The following is a 25356-nucleotide window of genomic DNA, read 5'->3' as shown; positions in this document are numbered from 1 at the left end:
GAGAAGTGTCTCACCCCAATCTTACAACCTTTGTTTCAGGAGTTACAGAAAATCGGTCCTAGTCTTCTAGAAAGACTTTCGAGCATAGAGTCTGGTTAGCTGACATAAGTTTTGTATGAGTTCTAGATTTTTAGCCAGGATGGGTTTTTGGGAATGTAATACAGTTTATGTTTTACGTACGGATGACTGTATGTAAGGAACAGTTAGATACTCTGGTACGTCTATTAGAATCCATATGAATGTTTATGTTTTTTCACAATATATGAAAGTACAGATCAGTATGATATACCCGTATGTCCCTGTTCAGGACGGGTATTTGATGTATGCTATCTGATTGTATAGGTTATGCATGTATAGTAGCACTCTGGCGTCGTATAAAGGGTCGGGGCATTACAGTTTGGTATCAGAGCCATAACTAGCTGGAAGGGTGATGTGAATTGCACAACCTAGTTATGGATATGCTCAGAGCTTAGGTTGTTAGGTTCTAAAGATTAGACTATACCAGAGTTTAAGATATGAATATGATTATCGAGTGTAGCTTTGTATACCTGGAGATAGGAAATCCATTGGTTAGAATTTTGTGTTTTTCTAGATCATTCGAAAGGTTTAGAAAGTCATGACAATCTATTGACGACTTTTGTTTCCAAGTGTAAGGGTGGGACTTGAGTTAGAATGAGAATGTGAGTCATTAGAGTACGTTAGTACTAGGAATGTTATTATAGGAAATAAGTTTATAATATTGCAGTATTAGTTGATAAAGCTTCTAATTGATTTCCTCAATTGCTTCTTTAGGATGGAATCCAAGGATATTATTGCTAACGTTGGAGGCAATAGTAGTGAAGGAGTTGGCCATGAAGCTGGCAGCGACTCCACGAGTGTTCTACGAGACTTCACTCAACAACTTATAGCTGAGGTTATCCGAACAAATAAGGGTTAGGATTGTCCCCTTGCTGAGTTGGTATGCTCCATTGACCAGTTCACAAAACTGAAATCTCCCGTCTTCGTAGGGAGTGCAGATCCTATTCGAGAAGAGAATTGGATTGGGGAGATTAAGAAAATCCTAGACGTTCTTAACTGCACTGAGAAGTAGAAGGTAGCCTTTGCGACATTCAAACTAACGGGTGAAGTAGAGAGGTGGTGGAAGTCAGTTAAGTTGTTTGAAGAGCATCGACCTATTCCTGTAGTTGTAACGTGGGCCCGATTCAAAGATTTATTCTTTGAACGGTATTTTCCAGCCACAGTCAGAAATGCCAATATTGAGGAATTCATGAGTTTGGAGCAAGGGCAGCTGTCAGTTCAGCAGTATGCTGCCAGATTTCAGGAGCTTTCTTGATTTGCTCCATTCATGATTCCAGACGAGGCAATGAAGGCCTGGAAATTTCAGAGGGGCCTAAAGAAGGAGATTCGCAAGCAGAAAACTATCTGGCAGATGCAAGACTTTGCTACTCTGGTTGGCAAAGCCACCGTAGTAGAGGAGAGTTTGCAGGAGGACCTTGAGATTCAGGCTTCAAAGAAGAGGCCAGCGCCTCCCAGTTCATCTTTTGGTTCAAAGCAGGGTAACTAGAAGAAGAATAGCAGGGGTTTTTCTTAGAGTACCGCATCCACTCTAGTTTGTTCTATGTATGGTAGACCTCACTCGAGGAAGTGTTTGAAGGGTTCTCGAGCTTGTTTCTAGTGTGGTAGGATGGGACATCAAAAGAAAGATTGTCGCATGATGATGAACAGCAGAGCTCCACGACAGCCATATGGAGGAGGTGCTCAGGTGCCACAGGGTGGTTAGCAAGGGGGGACATCCCAAGCTAGGGTGTACTCCCTAACTCCTGGCGACGCAAAACATGCAGGAGATGTTGTCACAGGTACCATTTACATGCTTTCCAATAAAGTTGTTATACTATTCGACTCAGGGGCAATGCATTCCTTTATCTCTCGAGGATTTATTAAACTGTGTGGAATTGAGACTCAACAGTTAGATTATGAACTAGTAATGACTATGCCTTTAGGGTCGGTAATCGTATGTAGTAGGGTAATCCATGACTATCCATTAGAAATTCAGGAGAGAGTTCTACCAGTTAGTCTTATTGTGTTTGATATGCATGGCTTTAATATCATTGTGGGTATGGACTGGTTGTTTTCCAGTTATGCCAATATCGATTGCCACAGGAGAGAAGTGGTGTTTAGACCTCCGGGGAAGTAGGAATTCAGATTCTTAGGGTCATGTGTGTGTTCCGCGCCACGAATCCTCTTAGCTTTACAGGTTAGGAGATTGCTTTTGGAGGGAGGCCAAGGGTATCTGGCATTTGTGAAAGACACGCCAGTAGGGGAACATGAACTGGAAGAGATTTCTGTGGTGTGCGAGTTCCCAGATGTGTTCCCAGGGGACTTGCCAAGATTACCTCCAGATCGTGAGGTGGAGTTTGGTATAAATTTAGTTCCTAGTACGACACCAATATCGAAAGCTCCGTATCGTATGGCTCCAGCAGAATTGAGGGAGTTGAAGGAACAGCTACGGGAGCTTCTTGAAAAGGGGTACATTCGACCAAGTGTTTTGCCTTAGAGAGCATCGGTGCTGTTTGTGAATAAGAAAGATGGGTCGATGAGGATGTGCATTGACTATAGAAAACTTAATAAGATGATGATAAATAACAAATGTCCGTTACCCAGGATCGATGATCTGTTCGACCAGCTTCAGGGCACACAGATTTCTTTAAGATCGATTTACGGTATGGGTATCACTAGCTGAAGGTGAAAACGAAGGATGTTCTGAAAACAACTTTCCGAACTCGATACGTCCATTTCGAATTCATGGTTATGCCATTTGTTTTGACAAATGCACCTATAGCATTTATGGATTTGATGAACCGGGTTTTCCAAGAATACTTAGATTAGCTCTTCATGGTATTCATGATGACATCCTAGTATATTCTAGAGTGTTGCAAAGCATGAAGTTCATATGAGACTGGTATTACAAGTGCTCAGGGATAAGAGGTTATACGCCAAACTGAAGAAGTGCAAATTTTGGCTAGAACAAATTTCGTTTCTAGGTCATGTAGTGTCCAAATGAGGGGTATCAGTGGATCCAAGTAAAATATAAGCAGTGGTGGACTGGGCGAGACTGAAGAATGTTCAGGAGGTCAGAAGTTTTCTAGGTCATGCAAGTTACTACCACCGTTTTGTAGAAGGGTTCTCTAGTTTAGCAGGTCCATTGACATGACTCACGAGAGTGAACTTGGGGTATGATTGGATTGATGAGTTCAAGCTGAGTTTCCAGGAGCTAAAACGGCGACTGGTTACTACTCCAGTTCTAACCATTCCATTTGGGGATGGTGGATTTGTTATCTACAGTGATGCCTCTAAGAAGGGTTTCGACTGTGTTCTAATGTAGCAAAGAAGGGTGGTTTCACATGCTTCTCATCAACTCAAAGAGTATGAGAAGAACTACCCGACACATGATATGGAATTTCTAATTGTACTGTTTGCATTGAAAATCTTCAGGCACTACATGTATGGTGAAAGGTGCGAGATTTTTACTGATCACAAAAGTCTTAAGTACGTTTTCACCCAGAAAGAGTTAAACTTGAGGTAGTGTAGGTGGCTTGAATTGATAAAAGACTACGATTGTACCATTAGCTATCACCCAGTAAAAGCAAATGTGGTAGCTAATACTTTGAGTCAAAAGTCTGTCGATGCGTCAGTCTCTACATTGGGAGTTCAACATTAGATCTGTATGGACCTGGAAAGGTTGAGCTTAAAAGTGGTGGAAGGAAATCACCAAGTTGTTCTTGCTAGCTTGGTCGTATAGCCGACCTTACAGGAGAGGATCCAAACAACTCAGAAGGAAGATCCAAAGCTGGTTGAGGTTATGGAAGGAGTCCAAAGTGGGTTAAAACTGGATTTCAGTATCTCTGGTGATAGGATTTTGAGATTCCATAATAAGGTATGTGTACTAGATGACATCAGGATTAAACAGGTCATTTTGGAGAAGGCACATCGTTCTCTCTACACTGTACATCCTGGAAGTACCAAGATGTATCGAAATCTAAGGGAATCTTTCTAGTAATCAAACATGAAAAGAGAGATTGCTCGATTCATAGAGCATTGTCTGATATGTCAGCAGGTCAAGGTAAAGCTCTAGAGGCCAGTAGGACCACTTTAGCCACTTAACATCCCCAAGTGGAAGTGGGAGCACATCTCAATGGATTTCGTAACGGGGTTACCTACGGCGGTGCATGGGTAGAATGTTATATGGGTTGTAGTTGATCGACTGACGAAGACTACACATTTCATTCCAAACAGAGTCAGCTATTCTCTGAATAGTCTGGCTAAGTTGTATGTGCAGGTGATTGTACAACTCCATGGTGTCCTTATTTCTATTGTTTCAGATTGAGATCCACGTTTTATGTCTCATTTCTAGAAGAGTCTACATGATGCCTTGGGATTGCAGCTCACATTCAGTACGTCTTTCCACCAGCAGATGGATGGGCAGTCTGAGATAACTATTTGGACATTAGAGGATATGTTGCAGGCTTGTTTACTGGACTTTGGTGATAGTTGGATACGATATCTACTGCTTGTCGAGTTCCATATAACAATAGTTACCAGACCAGCATAGAGATGACACCTTACAAGGCATTGTATAGTTGTCAGTGTCGATCTTTGTTGTACTGGGATCAGGTAGGTGAATGGCAGATTCTGGGTTCAAAACTGATTCAGTAGGCCTCTGCAAAGGTCGAGTTGATCAGGGAAAGAATTAAGGCAGCTCAGATTCGGCAGAAGAGTTATGCTGATGGTCACCGATGAGAGCTGGATTTCGAGGTAGGAAGTGTTGTATTCCTGAAGATCGCTCCAATGAAAGGGGTGATGAGGTTCAGGAAGAAGAGGAAGCTAAGTCCTCGGTATATTGGGCCTTTCAAGATTCTAGAAAGGATAGGTTCGATTGCTTATCGAGTGGCTTTACCCCCAACACTATCCAGAGTTCATGGCGTATTCCACGTGTCAGTGCTGAGGAAGTACGTGTCAGATCCATCACACGTGCTAAGTTACGAACCTCTAGAGATCAGTGATGCTTTATCATATAAAGAGGTACCAGTACATATGTTAGATCGAAAAGTTTAGCAGTTACAGACTAAGGAAATACTACTAGTGAAAGTATTATAGCGTAACCATGCAGTGGAGGAAGTTTCATGGGAATTGGGGTTAGGTATACACGCCAGAAGTACCCGCAGTTATTTTTTGATGGTACATAAGTATGTATAGTAGTATAGGTGGTTCAGGTTAAATTGGTACGGTCTTCGAGTGAGTTTTGCATGTGTATATAATCTTCTGAAACATCATGTTGTAACCATGGTATTCCTCCATCATAAGTGAGGGTAGGTAATAAATTCAGGCCGAAGCTGCTTTACGAGTAGTTGCCGACTTTTCTATAGGTCTTCGATGTAAGGTAGAGTGTGCTTGGTATTGATTGGTGAATTTTGGGGACGAAATTCTTATAAGGAGGGGCGATTATAGGGATCGGAATCTTGAAAATAAATAAAGAAAAGAAAAGGAAAATTAAAAAGCATAAAATAGCAGAGCTCGTCGACGAAGCTCCATTTCTCATCGATGAAGTCTCTTCTATGGCTCGACAATGAGATGTGAGGACCCGTCAATGAGAAGATACTGAGGGATTTCAAAAATTCTAAAATCTTAGGCTCGTCGACGAGGTCACTCTCTCGGTGACGAACGCCCTTCTTCGGCTTGTCGACAAGAACTCCAACTCGTTGATGAGGCTGGGTGGGTCAACCTAGTTATAAATAGAATATTCATTACTTCATTGCTAAGTTATCCCAATTTTTTCTCTCTTTCTCTCTCTCTAGAACACGAACCAACCCTCTCTCTCTCTCTCTCTCTAAGATTTTGTGCCATTTATTGCCTAAATCAACGATCCGACATCGCTACATGGATTAGGAGGAGAATCTCTATAGTTATAGCGGATCAGATCTTTGTTCTAAGGATTTTTGAGGTTTTCCCTAAATTCGAGGTAAGGATCTGATTTTGTTTTTGGTTCGGTAGATGTGTAGTAGTTGAGATTATAGTGAAGTATTATTCTTCGATTTTTAGGTTTCAAGGATTTCGTGTCATTGTTTTGGATCAATTTGTTCGTGTTTCAGCTTTCAGGATTAAGGTAAGGGGATTTGTTTACATTAGTAGTTTTAGAAAATGAAACCATAAGATATGTAGCTTATGTTTATATGTACTTGTTGATTGCTTATTTGCAAAGTTTTACTAGGTATAATTGTTGATTCTTATGGTTTTCACTATTTTACGGTTTTAGGCAAAAAAATGAGGCTTTTGGCATATGATCTCCAAATTTCATAAAACTAATTTATTTGCACTAAAACTTAAGTAGGAGATGCTTGAAACTCTTAAATTGCAGCAAAAATGATATTTTACGAACCCATTTATATCTATGTATATTTGATCAAATAAGTGTGACGTATGATATAAATTGAATCTATATTGATTTGCGATGTATGTATATGAACTATGCGGACTAAGGTTCTAGGTGGTTATCAAAAAATGTAGAAAACATGTGTCGGTTAGATACAGTGCCAAGTATGAGAAAAGGGTAAAACTAAGAGGTTACAAGCCAATTTTACCATAGTATGAATGAAAGTATGCATGAATGAGATTATGAAAATATTGGAATTGCACAGGTTATTATGTTTTAATGTAAATTATATATTTGATATTGGGACTGCAGCTTGTTACACAAAGCATAAGAAGCTCAATAGTATATGAAACCTTAAAAAACTTATGTTATATAGGCACGGTACCGTTGCTAAAAAGATAGGTACACTGCAACCACACACAGTTATTTTTCAGTGTGGGTGTCTAGTAGTCAACTTGGTAAGAAGGGCCACTGATCAAAATGGATCAGGGTGGTGATGGCCCAGTCGAGTTGTAGTATATTATGATGCCTGATAATGCTTGCACGAACAGGGCTCGATCAGTGCTTAGTTATCGCACAACCCTTGCCACGGGGAGTTACTGGCATAGTTATGATAGTTTCAAGCTCAATGGTGTTCTAAATATGCATGCACATGATTTAAAACATTTAATGGGCAAAGTCACAGGTTTGAGTACCTTGTGGAGGGATTGTACAATGTATGGGCCCGTACCCTTCCCTAACCTCGATAACTCTCACTTGTAATGATGCTAAGTTATCTATTATCAGGAATTTATATATGTACTATATCTATTACAGTATTGAGAATGTGCAATCTATGTAATTGCTTTCAAACAGGAATAAAACTATACAATCACACGCTAATGTAATATCTTCCTCTTTACCAAGAAGTGTCTCATCCCAATATTACAACCCTTGTTTCAGGAGTTACATAAAATCGGTCCTAGTCTTCTAGAAAGACTTTGGAGCATTGAGTTTGGTTTGATGATGTAAGTTTTGTTTGAGTTCTAGATTTTTAGCCAGGATGAGTTTTTGGGAATGTAATACAGTTTATGTTTTACGTACGGATGAATGTATGTAAGGAACAGTTAGATACTCTGGTCTGTCTATTAGAATACATATGAATGTTTATGTTTTTCCCCAATATATGAAAGTACAGATCAATATGACATACTCGTATGTCCCTGTGTTAGGGCGGGTATTTGATATATGTTATCTGATTGTATAGGTTATGTAAGTATAGTAGCACTCTGGGGCCGTATAAAGGGTTGGGGTGTTACATAATAACTATCACTTCTTTGATCTTATGTTTAGCTAAGAAAGAAAGTAATTGATAGTAACTAATTATGTAACACCCCGAACCCGCCAAGTGGGGCTTGAGGTGTTATGTGTTCCATTCACCTATCTCTGATACCATAAATGTCATTTATGCAGTGGAAAATTATTAAACAACCTCAAATAAAATACCAGAGTACTATACTGTACAACCAAAAAGAGTTTCCATCTATCCATATTACATAACCAGCATTTAAAACAAAAACTTATATGTTCCAGTATCTTACATTTACTCATAGATATAAAAACTAAATCCTGCCTAAGCTTTCAAGTCCGATCTCCAAAAGGACTTGAAAAATCAATAAATCGTTAGGGGTTAGACACTTCTCAGTAAGGATGGAATAATTTATATCATTGTGTGGCAGATGAGTTTTATTGTCTATAAAATATAGCTGTTTGTTAATCAACATCAACTGAGAAGACACATGCAGACTGTACTCACACATACGTAATCATTTATAAGTGAGAGTTTGTAGTAACCCGGACAATTATGGGAATTAAATAATAAATAAATGAGAAGAAAAAGGAAATTTTAAAGGGAACACAGTAGGCCTCGTAGACGAATGCTTTGCGTTCATCGATGAAGAGTCTTCTTGGGCTCGTTGATGTGGATGCGTGTCTCGTCGACGAGAGTTTACAGAGGGGTTGTTTTCGGGGCCTAAAACTCATTGATGAGGGTTAGGTATTCGTCGATGAACTCCCTTCATGGACTCGTCACTAGGTGACGTGGCTCGTCAACGAGGCCACGTGGAAAACACCCTATATATAGCCCCAAAACTGATTTTCAGCGAAAAAATTCATTTTATCAATTTACTTTCTCTCTCTAACTCGATTTCTCTCACTTCTCTCTACGATACCGATTTTGTTCTTCGTCGGTTCGATGACCGAAAGCCGCCACGCTACTCCTGGGAAGATTCTCTTCAAGTCTATTGAAGTAAATTGTTGGTTAGGCCAACTTGGGCACCATCCCAAAATCATGGTAAGAAGGTTATTTGGGTATTTTTAGTATTACCAGGTTTATTTAAGCTTAGATTTGGTATTGTATGAGAATATATTGGTGTTTTGTGAAGTAAAATCAGGGTGTTATATTTTCAAGGTTAGGGTGTTTTTGGGACCCTATAGGCATGGGTTGAGGACCCCAGTATATATATATATATATATATATATATATATATATATATATATTTCAAAATCCTAGGTATATTAAAGTTTAAGAAATTGTGAATAGGCTATATATATATATATTTCAAAATCCTAGGTATATTAAAGTTTAAGAAATTGTGAATAGGCAGGTTTAGGAAATATGAGTGGATAATTTTCTAGGAAATTTAGTGATTCACTGAGAAATTTGTATAAATGTATTATTGCAGGATTTAAAGATTGGTACGTTGAGGGCGTGAGGGTAGAGTTGAAGGCAAGCCTCCTAGTCAGTTAGGTAAGGGAAATATGCTATGCTAGGAATGTTAGAATATTTATTAATAAATTATATGTTTTCTAGATTATTATTCAGTTCAGAAATTATTTGTATATTAGAAAATAGAGTATGAGTATATGAGATATTTATTTATGTAGTTGTGTGACATGAGACATTATTAGATCAGTATATGAAATATACAGTTTCTAGATTATTATGTTTTATAATATTTAAACAGAAATATATTTATGAGACCTTATCAGATCAGTATAGAAACAATATAGTTTTCAGATCGATATGATTTATATTATTATGCAGAGATATGTTTTATCAGATTTTACAAGAATATGAATTACAATGTTTATACATAAAGATATTTTACAGCATATGTAGATTACTATGATTTTCCAAAATGCTAAAGCCATAACACTATGTTATTATAGTTTATACAACTCAGATAATGCAATATTTTCATATCAGTTTTACGACTATTTTCCATAACACTGACATTACAGTTTACACAGTACAAACATTACAGTATATTGAGGATTAGCTTTCAGTATTATGGTTATTTTGGAATCATGACGAAACAGCAAGATAATTATGTATATCAGTACTATATAGTATCAGACCTTGATGAATCAGTTCAGTAAATATTCAGTTATCAGAACATGGTGCCATTGCTATTACAAGATCAAAGTGCAACCACACATCTTAGATAGCGTGTGGAAGGTTTACGGCAACTGTGCCTAGAGGGATTGCAAACTCCCTAGAAGACTGGGTTGAGGTAGCCGGTTTGATGAGGTAGATACTAGTTCCATGCCTAGGAGAGGTCACAGTTTGGCCGGGTTGAGGATTGATAGAGTTACAGTTGACTTACCTAGTAGGCCAACTAGGGTTAAGTCCCGCACAACCATGTAATGAGGGGTTAAATCATGACGTACAGTTTTCCAAGGTAAACATTTCAGTTATGTATATGTATATAGATTTACAAAATATCAGCAGATATAGTATGATACTAGAAGTATGAAAAAGTAGAAAACTCATATATTACAGTTATACTTTAACCTATGATAGATGCAAGTTATACTGTATATTGTTTTAACAACTTTTACAAATTCAGATATTGTCAATATAGTATTTATGAAACTTAGTCGTCACACACTAGTAATAGCATATTTTCTCTTATTGAGCGTTATCTCATCCCAATGATTTAATATTTTTCAGGTGATCCAACTATACGAGCAGATCAGGCTCACAGATAAAGAAGGTGAGTACACTACCCTATTTGTTGGGTAAGTATATACAAGAGATAGTATTTTTGAGTAGATGATATTGGGGTGATGTGTATATATGTGTGTATGGTTGGGATGAGTTACTAAAATTTTGGTATTGTTTATATGGATGGATTGTTTTATGTTTTTTCACTGCATAGGTGTGTAATATAATTAGGTTTCCTCAATGCTTACTTGGGGCCTAAGATGTTATAGCAGATTATATAGGAGTGACATAATGTTATGTTTTGCGGTTTATTTTATATATGGGAGTATATATATATATATGGAAAAATAGGCAGGTCTTTACAGAGTTCTCGAGGATTGGGGAGATTACATGCTCATACATGTAACGCCCCTTTGCTTTGATACCGCCCGTAACCTTGCCCTTTTTAATTTAGGTGAGGCTACAACTGATACTTATTAGGGCACTCACCTTACTTAGTGAGCCCTTGAGTGGAGATTTTTATTTCTCCATAGTTATTCATGCATTTAAGTTCACATATATGTACTCACACACATTCAACATCAATCATACCACAGAATCTGCACAAATACTTCACTTTTCATGGTTCTCAGGGCATTCCCTCCCCATCAGTCCCAGCATATTTCACAATCAACATCCACTGTTACACTTTCACAATGATTTATTCATAGTAATTCAATAAAATGAACTCCTTAGGTCTGCCAACGTTTTACCCCCCATTTATTTAAATGACAATATAACAAACTCCTCATGCCTGCGAACGTCATATTGTGATTTATATTCAGGGCAATATAACAAACTCCTCAGGCTTACCAACGTTATATTGTGAAATACTCGAATAACCACACAAAAAAAATCACCCAAATATATCAATTCATTTACCACAGTAATCACGACCAGTTAATTATTAAGAATTATTCTCATGTCACACGGTTTGAATGTCATATCATACCCTAATAATTTGACCAGAGAATTTATATCACATAATAATCAATTTTAATCGGTTGGATTTTGAAAATACAACTAGCATAATGTTTCTAAAATCATAAATTCTAGTTTAATTGGTTCAAATTTAATAAAAAGATGGTATAATTTATTCCCCTTACTTGATGCTAAGAAAATGCCTAAAACGATCGGGAGATGAAGATCCTAGATTTACGACACTGCCGCAGAAACTGATTTAGCAACCCGAGAAAGATAAGAAAGACGTTCAGGGAGTGAGAGCGGCTTCGGGTGAGTGTAGAAGTGAGAGAGAGTCACGTGAGGGATGAGAGAGAGAGAGACAGATTCAGAGCTGAGAGAGAGAGAGAACTGATTTTTCTAAAAAAAAAAATGACATAATGTCTATTTATAGGCAAGTTGTCCCCATAGGAAACCGTCAACGATTTGGCCATTTACCAAACCAAAAATGCTCTTATATGCTCTCAATAGTTTGCTGTGCAGGAAAACTATCGACAATTTTTCTGAGTCCCACCAAACCGTCGATAGTTTAATCCTAGCCAAACCCTTTTCCTTCATTTTTCTTATTTTTCCTTTCCTTTATATATTTTCCTTTTCTTTGATTTATTTTCCTTTTATTTTCTAGGTTCGTGTCTCTACAATCTCCCCCTATTATAGAAATTTCATCCTCGAAATTCGTTAATCAATCATTTGACATAACTATGGTATTACCTAACTAACCTTATACCAGAAATCTCTTTTAGAGGCTTATTCCCATAAATCAACCATCCTAACCTTTGAGTTCTAATTTCAAGTTCTAGTCTTTTTTCTTGGAAACATCACTGTCGATGGATTTAACATGGTTTTCTTAAACCGTCGACTGATTCAAAAATCACAAGATGTCCGTCAAGTGATTTCTGCCTCCAGGCTATGAAACACAACTCAAAATTCCAAATAGTATCTTAATCTACCCATTCCTATCCTCATCCTAACTCGAACCTATACTCTGGTATTAATCTGCCCTAAAGTCTGTAGAACCTGACAACCTAAAGCTCTGATACCACATTGTAATGCCCCGAATCCGCCAAGTGAGGTCTGGGGTATTATGTGTTCCATTCACCTATCTCTAATACCATAAATATCATTCATGCCATGGAAAATTATTAAATTGCCTTAAATAAAATACTAGAATACTATACTGTACAACCAAAAAGAGTTTCCATCAGTTCATATCACATAATTAGAATTTAAAATAAAAACTTATATGTTCCAGTATCTTACATTCACTCACAGACACAAAAATTAAACCCAGCTTAGGCTTTCAGGCCCAATCTCCAGAAGGACCTGAAAAATTAATAAATCGCTGGGGGTGAGACAATTCTTAGTAAGGATGGAATAAATTATAGTGGCAAATGAGTTAGGGTGTATACAAAATATAGCCATTTGTTAATCAACATCAACTGAAAAGACACATGCAGATTGTACTCACACATACGTAATCATTTATAAGCGAGAGTTCCTGAGGATTGGGGAGATTACACGCCCATAAATGTAACGCCCCTTTGCTCTGATACTGCATGTAACCTTGCCCTTTTTAATTTGGGTGAGGTTACAACTGATACTTATCAAAGCACTCACCTTACTCAGTAAGCCCTCTGGCGGAGAGTATTACTTCGCCATAATCATTCATGCATTTAAGTTCACATATGTGTATTCACACAAATTCAACATCAATCATACCACATAATTTGCACAAGTACTTCACTTTTCATGGTTCTCAGGGCATCCCTCCCCATCGTTCCTAGCACGCATTTCACAATCGACATCTATTATTACACCATCACAATGATCTATTCATAGTAATTCAGTAAAACGAACTTCTCAGGCCTGCCAACATTTTACCCCCATTTATATAAATGACAGTATAACGAACTCCTCAGACCTGCCAACGTTATATTGTGAAATACCCGAATAACCACACAAAATAAATCACTCAGACATATCAATTCATTTAGCACAGTAATCACAACAAGTTTATTATGAAGAATTAATCTCATGCCACATGGTTTGAATGTCATATCATACCCTAATACTTTGACCAAAGAAATTATATCACATAATACTTAGTTTCAATCGGTTGGATTTTGAAAATACAACTAGCATAATGTTTCTAAAATCATAAATTATAGTTTAATCGGTTCAAATTTAATAAAAAACTAGCATAATTTATTCCATTTACTTGATCCTGAGAAAATTCCTAAAACGATCGAGAGATGAAGATCCTAACTTTACGAAACTGCCCCGTAGAAACTGATCCGGCAACCCGAGAGAGATGAGAAAGACATTCGGGGAGCGAGAGCGGTTTCGGGTAAGAAAAGAAGTGAGAGAGAGTCATGCGAGAGATTTGGAGTTGAGAGAGAGAGAGAGAGCTGATTTTTCTATAAAAAGAAACTTAATGTCTATTTATAGACAAGCTGTCCCTGCACAAAACCGTCGACAGTTTGGTCCTAGACAAACCCTTTTCCTTACTTTTTATTTTTATTTTTTATTTTTCCTTTCCTTTACATATTTTCCTTTTCTTTTATTTGTTTTCCTTTTATTTTTTGGGTTCGAATCTCTACAAATTAGGTGATCCAACTATGCCTAAATAGCTACTTAGGCTAATCTCACAATAATTAGGTATTGATTAATTGATTTCAAAGGTAATCTCAGGTTAATCAAGTATCCTTTAACGGATGGATGTATATGAGGCACTGATACCTTTCCCTCACATAATTGTACTCTCAAACCCTACTTAATTGTGTAGACCATCACTATTAGTTCTTTTGACCTTATGTTAATATTAGAAACCAATTAACTAGTTCTAACTACATAAGTGATCTAATCGCACCTAGGAAAATATCATGTTAGTAGCAACTCCACTAATTCATATCATACCCATTTCTCAATCCCTTGCTTTTATATTTTGATTCGATTTCACCGTCCGAGTCAAGGCGATTTGGAGATTTAGCTTTGACAAGAGGTAGCCCTCTAGGATGTTGCAATTCTCCAAATATTTTGAATCTGTGGTCCTAACTTTTATAATAAATTTACAAAAATAGATTGTGAAAGGATCTAAATTTTCTCCCTTCCTTTACCCTAATATATGTAAATTTGACATAATAAGGCAACTCGTTTGCTTGAAGAATTTACATTTATATGAATCTAACTAGCTGTAATACTTACATATCCTTATTTATGTGAAGTTATGATAATAATTCATTAAATGTGACAAATAAATGTTACACATGAAAAATTAATTTTAATTGAGAAATACAATTATATACTTGATTCCTAAAATCCTAAACAAGAACACAGATATTTAAAATTTTGAAATAAAGAGTTTGGCTTCACTTAAAAATCAAGTACAATCCACAATTGTTGGTTCCATTGGCATGGAGCTATCTCTGTCACACATCTCTGGAGTAACGTATACAACTTCTTCTCCCTGTATCATAAGATGCATAGATTAGAAACATGAAGCACAAATAAATATTTCATTGGCTTAGGCAAAAACTTGGTACCTTCACTAGGTTCCTCAAATATGTGGTTGTGTAATTTCTTGCAGGAAACAAGGCTTCAACAAGATCTGCTAATACTAGTTGAGGTTGTGAGATTGCCCCATCATACCAGTCTGACATATGAAATTCATAGAGATAAAAGGAAAATCTTATATTAATTAAACTGTATGAGCTAGAAATTATACCTTACTCTTTTAATAGTAAACTTTCATTTCCTTAAAGTTTTGTATTTAATTTCTATTACGGGGTCTAATCAGATGAAATTAAAACTTCAACGGTGTGTTTGGAAGCATGGATTTTGAATCTTGGATTTGGATTTGGGTGAATTTGGACAAATTTAAATTCAAAGTCTCTCTAAACATAGGGTAAAGATCAAACTTTTGCAATTAAAATCCTGGAGACTAAAATACGATTCAATGAAATTTTAGAAATTTATAATTTAACGTATCAAATATATACAACATAATCATCCCTCTATGCTTACACATTGCAATATATATGTAACATCGAATAAAAAAATATTACTATTGTGAGATATGCTTACCAAGAGTGCTTGAGTTATGGACTCTCTTGTCATATCTCCATAAGGTTTGGTTTGTGATAAAAGAAAAGAAAGAGTAATCTTCAACATTAATATTTTGGAGGAAGCTAGAGAGGTTGTAGCTGGCCGGATCAGAAGTATGAGTCTCATCAATTACCACATCCAAAGTCTAAACAAAGAAATGAAATTAGAATAAGAATCAAGACAAGCAAAATTGTATTAAAAAAAAAAAATCATAATATGCATGTTTGAATAGATCATTCTATTTCCTTGTTAGCCAATTTAATGTGGGTTGATCATTTGATTTCCAACATAAGGTATTATCATTTTGTATTAATATATATTATCTAAATATTTAGAAAATTACCTCATGAATGAAAATGCTCGATCAACATCTCATAAAGCAAATAATAAACATGAAAATATAATTAATTATCTAGTTATCTATAACTATTTTGTTCAACTTACACATAGGATTGCGTGAAATTCGTCCAAGTCCCCAGGATTAGAGATGTTGTATTTAATTTTGTTAATTGAGCTATCCACGTTCTCTCCACCTGCATCTTCTACATACTGTTCCAAAGGTCAATACATTGAAATACAGGATAACAAAGGAATAATGTTGAATTCTAGACACTACAACAATTGTAAGGTTACTCGCTACTAGACGATAATCGTTAAAGACAATGAAAAATGAAAAAAGTTGCAATAGTTATTGCTTAATTTGGATTAAATTTTATCAATTAATACTACCCCCATTATCATTACTATTCTTTAGTTTGTCATAATTTCATTTATTTATTTAAAAAAGGCTTTAGTGCATTGTATCTCACAATGGTACTGATAATATAGAAACTAGTACACGATGATAAGGAAAGGGAAGGCATATTAACCATATTTTTTCTATTTCGTTTCTCTTAGACTCCAAAGCATTAAAGGGTTTATCAAAGCCTAACCATTAGTCCCTATTTTCTATTTTACTTTTGGCATCGTTCTTAATTTTTCAACCTTATCGCCCTAATCAGAATCAATATATATGAACAAAAATTGGTACTATCATTGATATGAAAACTGATCACCATGACTCTCATTGATGATGATCGTTGAGACAAGCCCTCCAACCCACCATTGAACCCAATTTCCATCCAGGTTGCTTTTGGGAAAAATTTTCTTCTTGCTAAATAGTTCTAAGTAATATTATAGTAGAAGTGGATCTTGGCATGGATATTCTTATCTTAGAGAGAGAACCACTGTTGGGAATGTGGCTCATATTTGAGTGGAACACATGCACCGGGAAAGCATTGTGAAGCGTGGAACAAAAGGGAGGTTCGCAGGATGAAAACTAGCAATGGTTTGCTCGACAATTTTAGAATTGAGGGGTAACCTTCGACGGTTTTAGTGTAACTATCAACAGTTTCAGGTAGAAATCAGGGAATTCTTCTCCACTTCAAACCATTGAGGGTTTGGCCTAAACCGTCGAAGGTTTCGTTCGGCGCAAGTTATGATTTTTAAATTTGGAGATTAGTAGATTGGGAGGATCGGAGGATTTTCCTTTGGGGATTACTACAGGGATGATTTAGATAGGTTATAAGGTTCTTGTACGCTCAGGGTTCGTATATAATCATATTTTGTAACCTTATCTGTAAGCTTGACATTGTGATAGTGAATGTTTGGGTGGTGCTCTCATAGACGTAGGCAAATTTCTAAACCATGTAAATCTTATGTTTTTTATTGTTGCTTTCATTTATTCTCATTATTGAGTGATTGCTTCTTACGTATAGTTCATCATTGAGTGATTGCATTGCTTGTTTTGTGATTGTTTCATGAGTTTGTGTGAGGGCTTTTGAAAGTAGAATAGTCATCCCAAGAGGAGGGGTGAATTGGATTATTAAAATTTCTTTTAAATCCTTTGATGAATTCTTAACCTTTTATAATTCTTTCAAAGATTTCTTGACTTCTTTTAGCAATCACACAAAGACTTAAGTCTTTTATTCAATCCACAAACACAACACAAATAAACAATCAATCAACTATTTAAACCAATCAACCACAATATAAGTAACCAATCAATATATGCTTTTCAATTCTTTTGGCAATATTTAACTTGATTGTTTGCAGCACTGTGTATATGAATATGTAAGCCCTGTTGAGAATGCAATTTGCCTTTTAATTGATAATCAATACAACATCCATTACTCTTTCCAAAATCAGAATTCAAACAAACCTTCAATATTGATTAACCAACGTACTCCTTCTCAGTTTCCGCAAGCCCAAGAACAAATTAAGCTTTGGTTTATTTAATTTCCAATACACGTTGTTTTTATGATTTCGAAAATTACAGCATCCACACAGTTTATATTTTTGCTGGAATTTAAAGAGAATAAGGGAAAGAGAGTGACACCACTATTTTTACGAGGTTCGGCTTATCCCTAGCCTACGTCCTCGCCTTAGGCAAACCACCTAAGGATTCTACTATACGCGTTCCTTTCCAAGTGGAACAAAACAGTTACAAATAACCTCTTTTTCAGGAAGAGAAATCTCTCCAAGCGACAACCCACAGTTGGTCCAACGATCCAAATCAATCTTGAATCATAGTGACTACGCCTTTAGGGTCGGTAGTCGTATGTAGTAGGGTAATCCGTGACTTTCCAGTAAAAATTCAGGAGAGAGTACTACTAGTTAGTATTATTGTGATTGATATGCATGGCTTCGATATCATTCTGGGTATGGCTGGTTGTTTTCCAATTATGCCACTATCAATTGCCATAGGAGAGAAGTGGTGTTTAGACCTCCGGGGAAGCAGGACTTCAAATTCTTAGGGTTGTGTGTGCGCTCTGTGCCATAAATCCTCTCAACTTTGTAGGTTAGGAGATTACTTTTAGAGGGATACCAAGGGTATTTGGCAATTTGTGAAAGACATGCCAGCAGGGGAACGTGAACTGGAAGAGATTCCTGCTGTGTGCGAGTTCCCATTTGTGTTCCCAGAGGACTTGCCGGGATTACCTCTAGATTGTGAAGTGGAGTTTGGTATAGAGTTGGTTCCTAGTACGACACCAATACCAAAAACTCTGTATCGTATGAATCCAGTAGAATTGAGGGAGTTGAAGGAACAACTATAGGAACTTCTTGAAAAGGGGTATATTAGACCAAGTGTTTTGCCCTAAGAAGCGCTGGTACTATTTGTAAAGAAGAAAGACGGGTCGATGAGGATGTGCATCGACTACAGAGAACTTAATATGGTGATGATAAAGAACAAATGCCCATTACCCAGGATTGATGATCTGTTTGACTAGATTTAGGGCACGCAGATCTTCTCTAAGATCGATCTACGGTCTGGGTATCACCAGCTGAAGGTGAAAACGGAGGATGTTCCAAAAACAGCTTTTTGAACTCGGTACGACTAATAAGAATTCATGGTTATGCCATTCGGTCTAACAAATGCACCTGTAGCATTTATGGATTTGATGAACCGGGTTTTCCACAAATACTTAGATCAGTTCATTGTGGTATTCATTGATGACATCATAGTATATTCTAGAAGTGCTGCAAAGCGTGAAGTTCATCTGAGACTAGTATTGCAAGTGCTCAGGGATAAGAGGTTATACGCTAAACTGAAGAAGTGCGAGTTTTAGTTGGAAAAAAATTTGTTTCTAGGGCATATGGTGTCCAAAGGAGGGGTATTAGTGGATCTGAGTAAAATAGCAATGGTGGTGGACTAGGCAAAACCGAAAAATGTTCAGGAGGTCAGAAGTTTTCTAGGTCTTGTAGGGTACTAACGTCGTTTTGTAGAAGGGTTCTCCAGTTTAGCAGGTCCATTGATGTGACTCATGAAGAAGAATGTGAGCTATGATTGGACTAATGAGTGCGAGCTGAGTTTCGAGGAGCTGAAACGGTAACTGGTTACTGCTCCAGTTCTGACCATTCCATTTGGGGATGGGGGATTTGTTATCTATAGTGATGCCTCTAAGAAGGGTCTCAATTGTGTTCTAATACAGCAGGGAAGGGTGGTTACATACGCTTCTCGTCAACTCAAAGAGTATAAGAAGAACTAACCAACACATGATATGGAATTTTTAGCTGTAGTGTTTGCATTGAAAATCTGGAGGCACTACCTATATGTTGAAAGGTGCGAGATTTTTACTCATCACAAAAGTTTTAAGTACATTTTCACCCAGAAAGAGCTAAACATGAGGTAGCGTAGATGGCTTGAGTTGATAAAGGACTATAACTATATCATTAGCTATCACTCGAGAAAAGCAAATGTGATAGTTGATGCTCTGAGTCAGAAGTCAGTTGATGCGTCAGCCTCTGCAGTGGAAGTTTAGCATCATATCTGTATGGACCTAGGAAGGTTGTGCTTAGAAGTGGTGGAAGGAAATCACCAGGCCGTTCTTGCTAGTTTGGTTGTACAACCCACCTTATAGGAGAAGATCTGAACAGCTCAAAAGGAAGATCCAGAGCTGGTCGAGGTTATGGAAGGAGTCTATAGTGGGTTAAAGCCAGATTTCAGTATCTCTAGTGATGGGATTTTGAGATTCCATAACTAGGTATGTGTACCAGATAACGCAGGGATTAAATGGGTTATTATGGAGGAGGCACATCGTTCGCTCTACACCGTACATCCTGACAGTAAGAAGATGTATCAGAATCTGAGGGAATCTTTCTGGTGGTTGAACATGAAAAGAGAGATCGCCCGATTTGTAGAGCAATGTTTGACATGTTAGTAGGTCAAGGTAGAGCACCAGAGGCCAACAAGACCACTTCAGCCACTTGACATCCCCAAGTGGAAGTGGGAGCACATCTCGATGGATTTTGTGACCAGGTTACCTGCAGGGGGTAAGGAAAGAATGCCATATGGGTTGTAGTTGATCGGTTGACAAAGACTGCACATTTCATTTCAATCAGAGTCAGCTATGCTCTGAATCGACTGGTAGAATTGTATGTGCAGGAGGTTGTACGACTTCATGATGTCCCTATTTTTATGGTTTCAGATTGAGATCCACATTTTACGTCTCATTTCTAGAAGAGTTTACAGGATGCCTTGGGATTGCAACTCAAATTTAGTACGTCTTTCCACCCGCAGACGGATGGACAATTTGAGAGGACTATTCAAATGATAGAAGATATGTTGTGGGCATGTGTATTGGATTTTGGTGATAGTTGGATACAGTATCTACTGCTTATTGAGTTTGCGTATAACAACAGTTACCAGACCAGTATAGAAATGGCACCTTACGAGGCATCGTATGGTCGTCGGTGTCGATCTCTATTGTATTGGGATCAGGTAGGTGAGTGGTAAATACTAGGTCTGAAATTGATTCAGCAAGCCTCTGCAAAGGTCGAATTGATTAGGGAGAGAATTAAGGCAGCTCAGAGTAGGCAGAAGAGTTATGCTGACACTCACCGACGAGAGCTAGAGTTCGAGGTAGGAAGTATGGTATTTCTGATGATCGCTCCGATGAAAGGGGTGATGAGGTTCGGGAAGAAGGGGGAAGAAGGGGAAGCTAAGTCTTCGGTATATTAGGCCTTTTGAGATCGTGAAAAGGATAGCCTATTGAGTGGCTTTACCCCCGGCACTATCCATAGTCCATGACGTGTTCCACGTGTCAGTGTTAAGGAAGTACGTGTCAGATCCATCACACGTGCTGAATTACGAACCTCTAGAGATCAGTGATGCTTTATTATATGAGAAGGTACCAATACAAATAATAGATCGAAAAGTTCAGCAGTTACAAACGAAAGAAATACTGCTAGTGAAGGTATTATGGCGTAAACATGTAATGGAGGAAGCTTCATAGGAATTGGAGTCAAAGATACGCCAGAAGTACCTGCAGTTATTTTCTGATGGTATGTAAGTATGTATAGTAGTATAGGTGGTTCAAGTTAAATTGGTTTAAATTGGTTTGGTCTTCGGGAGAGTTTTGTATATGTATTTAATCTTCTGAAACATCATGTTTTAACCACGGTATTCCTCCACCATAAGTGAGGGTAGGTAATAAATTTGGGCCGAAGCTGCTTTGTGGGTAGCTGCCAACTCTTCTATAGGTCTCCGATGTAAGGTAGAGTATGCTTGGTATCGGTTGGTGAATTTCGGGAATGAAATTCTTATAAGGAGGGGAGATTGTGGGGATTCGAATCCAGAAAATAAATAAAGAAAAGAGAAGGGGAAATTAAAAAGGATAAAATAGCAGAGCTCGTCGATGAGGCTCCTTTTCTCATCAACAAAGTTTCTTCTATAGCTCAGGGACGAGATGCAGAGGCCTATCGACCAAAAGATACTAAGAGATTTTCAGAGATTATGAAATTTTAGGCTTGTTCATGAGGTTACTCTCGCGACGACGAACGCCCTTCTTTGGCTCATCGATGAGAACTCCAACTCATCGACAAGGCTAGCCGGGTCAACCTAGTTATAAATAGAATATTCATTGCTTCATTGCTAAGTTATCTCAATTCTCTCTCTCTCTCTCTAGAACACAAACCAACCCTCTCTCCCTCTCTAACGTGTCGTCTGTTGCCGGAATCAACAATCCAACGTCACTACATGGATTACGAGGAGAATCTCTAAAGTTATAGCGGACCAGATCTTCGTTCTAAGGCTTTTTTATTTTTCCCTAAAATCGAGGTAAAGATTTGATTTCATTTTTGGTTTGGTAGATATGTAGTAGTTGGGATTATAGTGAAGTATTGTTCTTCGATTTTTAGGTTTTGGGGATCCCGTGCCATTGTTTTGGATCGATTCGTTCATGTTTCGATTTTCGGGATTAAGGTAAGGGGATTTGTTTACATCAGTATTTTTAGAAAAACGAAACCACTAGATATGTAGCTTATGTTTATATGAATGATATGATTGCTTATTTGCAAAATTTCACCGGGTAGATATGCCGATTTTGCAGTTTTACGATTTTGGAAAAAATGAGGTTTTTGGCATATGATCTTCAAATTTCTTAAAATTACTTTATTTGAATTAAAACTAAAGTAGGAGATGCTTGAAGCCCTTAATAGCAGCAGAAATGATATTTTACGAACCAACTTATATGAAATGTATATTTGATCAAATAAGTGTGACATATGTAATGAAATGACATGAAATGGAATATGCTGAATTGTTTGGTATATTTATGAAATAAGGGAACTAAATAGGGGGTTAAACTGAGAGGGTATGTGCCTTCCCATATATGAAAATAACTTTAGTGGTTAAACCGAGAGGGTATGTGCTGGTTTTTACCACAGTATGAATGAAAGATAGTATGTATGAAAGAGTTCATGAATAAGATTGTGAAAATACTAGAATTGCACAGGTTAATACATTTTATTGTAAATTTTATATATGATAATTAGGACCGTAGCTTGTTAGTCAGAGCATAAGAAGCTTAATAGTATATGAAGCCTTAAAAAGATTATATTATATAGGCGCGGTACCATTGCTAAACCAGATAGGTACGGTGCAACCATACGCCTGTTTTCAATGTGGGTATCTAGTAGTCGGCTTGGTATGAAGGGCCACTGGTCAAAATGGATCAAGGTGGTGATGGCCAAGTCGGGCTACAGTATGTTATGATGCCTAACAATGCCTGCACAAATAGGGCTCGATTAGTGCATAGTTATTGCCCAACCCTTGCCATGGGGAGTTACTAGCATAGTTATGATAGTTTCAAGCTGGAAAGTGTTCTAAATATGCATGTTCATGATTTAAAAGCTTTAATGGGCAAGGTTACAGGTTTGAGTACCGGGCAGAGGGACTGTGCAGTGTATGGACTTGTACCCTACCCTAACCTCAGGGACTCTCGCTTGTTACAATGCTGAGTTATCTATTGCAGGAACTATATACATATCTCCTATATTACAGTACTGAGAATGTTGTGAATGTTAACTGCCACTAATGGTTTAAACACATGTTGTCACACATTGATGTAATATCTTCCTCCTTACTAAAAAGTGTCTCACCCCAATCTTACAAACTTTGTTTCAGGTCTTACGGGAAATTGGTCCCAATCTTCTAGAAAGACTTTGGAGTGTAGAGTCTGGTTAGCTAACATAAGTTTTGTATGAGTTATGGGTTTTTAGCCAGGATGGGTTTTTGGGAATTTAATACAGTTTATGTTTTACGTACGGATGAATGTATGTAAGGATAAGTTAGATACCCTGGTACGTCTATTAGAATCCATATTAATGTTTATGTTTTTCCAAAATATATGAAAGTACAGATCAGTATGATATACATGTATGTCCCTGTCAAGTATGTATAGTAGCACTCTAGGGTCGTATAAAGGGTTGGGGTGTCACAACCTTCGATTGCACGGCTTCTTGTATCAATTTCTCCTGACATATTACTAATTACCCTAGTGTAGATCTACTTATTGTTAATTGGAAAATAAAAAATACAGATGTATGGTTGTTGCTATTTGCTCCAAGAACAAATTATTGGTTTAACTGAATAACTAAATAAAATAGATAATCCTTTATTTTATTCTTAAGAAAAAAAGATTTTCCATGATATTGAAGGACATATCTTAACTTATACAAGTTAATAACTTGGATTTGTTCCTATCTTTTATCGCCTTATATTCTATTCCCCACTTATATATGCTATACAATATTTTTCTATTGGAGCTTCCTAACTAATGTTTAGAATTTCTTTGAATATGCCCTTGAATTTATTTGAGACAAAAGCAAAACTCAGATTCGAGAAGAATACTACCCAAAAGTTCTTTCACAAAATAATTCATCTTTTTCCAGTTTATTGGTTTTGTAATGAAAAGCTTACTATCCAAGGGGGAAACAACTCGGACCACCAGCTAAGGCCCCTAAATGACTGCTCAGTGCCATGATATTGCTTATAATGATAGGTGAATTAGTAGAATTTGACGAGGGTACAACGATATTTCTGAACAACTTCCTAGATAACAAGCCTAAAGGCATTACTCACCCGTTTGCCACTGGGAACACCACTTTTATTTCAGTCATTTTGAAAGAAGAAAAAGAAGAAAATAGGGGATCCTTTGAATTTTAAGTATTTAGTAATCTGAAGGTGGGGTAATGAAGGTGAGCAAGGGCATTTTGAACCTGATGAAGGGGAAGAGAGTGCCGAGGAATATATACACACTGTTGGGTACAATGGTTGTAGATGGAGTTGTGGCCGCAAAGTTTAAGTTTGATAGTACCGTTTTGTGGCATATGCGTTTGGGGCATATAGGTGAGCGTGAAATGAAGGAACTTCACAACAGAAATCTTTTGAAGGGAGTTCAATCATATAAGTTGGAGTTCTGCAAGTATGGTGTGCTTAGGAAGCACAATAGAGTTTAGTTCATGATAGCTATACACAAGACAGAGGGAGTACTGGATTACATTCATTCAGACTTTGGGGCGCCAGTGAGCGTGACATCACAAGAGGGGCATGTGTATTTCATGAGTTTCATTTATGATTACTCATGGAAGGTCTAGGTTTACTTCATGCGGTACAAGTCAAAGACGTTTGCCAAGTTTAAACTATGGAAACCTAAGGTGGAAAACCAGAACAAGAAAAAGATCAAGTTTCCCAGGATAAACAATGGAACTGAGTACACAAAATTGAGTTTCAGAGAATTTTGTGGGCAATATGGCATAATGAGGTATTTTATAGTATGTCGGACACTGCAACAAAATGGTGTGGTGGAAAGGATGAACCATACCCTAACTAAAAGGGCTCAGTGGCTTAGGTTAAATGTTGGGCTCGCCATGAATTTCTGGGCCAAGGCGATTAGTATGACTTGTTTCTTGGTAAACAGATCACTAAGAGCATCATAAGATGGGAAAGTTACTGAGGAGGTGTAGATAGGTAATGAGGTAGACTACTCTTGATTGAGAGTATTTGGGTGTCTAGCCT

General features: G+C 37.3%; 1 protein-coding gene across 4 annotated transcripts in view; it reads right to left on the bottom strand.

Moving 5' to 3' along the window:
• Nucleotides 1-14627: 14627 nt before the first annotated feature.
• Nucleotides 14628-25356, bottom strand: part of LOC131160417 (uncharacterized) — a 72030-nt gene continuing 61301 nt past the window's right edge. For all 4 annotated transcript variants that reach the window (XM_058116081.1, XM_058116082.1, XM_058116084.1 and 1 more), the window contains 4 exons: nucleotides 15963-16067; nucleotides 15498-15663; nucleotides 14957-15066; nucleotides 14628-14880 (listed from right to left, as the gene is read on the bottom strand). In XM_058116081.1, the coding sequence (XP_057972064.1) occupies nucleotides 14794-14880; nucleotides 14957-15066; nucleotides 15498-15663; nucleotides 15963-16067 (468 nt within the window). In that variant the 3' untranslated portion in view covers nucleotides 14628-14793. The remainder of the gene's footprint in view (nucleotides 14881-14956; nucleotides 15067-15497; nucleotides 15664-15962; nucleotides 16068-25356) is intronic.

The sequence above is a fragment of the Malania oleifera genome, chromosome 7 (genome assembly GCF_029873635.1).
Source record: "Malania oleifera isolate guangnan ecotype guangnan chromosome 7, ASM2987363v1, whole genome shotgun sequence".
Lineage (NCBI taxonomy): Eukaryota > Viridiplantae > Streptophyta > Magnoliopsida > Santalales > Ximeniaceae > Malania > Malania oleifera.
Note: the sequence above shows the minus strand (reverse complement) of the source record. Positions and strands in the feature narration are given on the sequence as shown.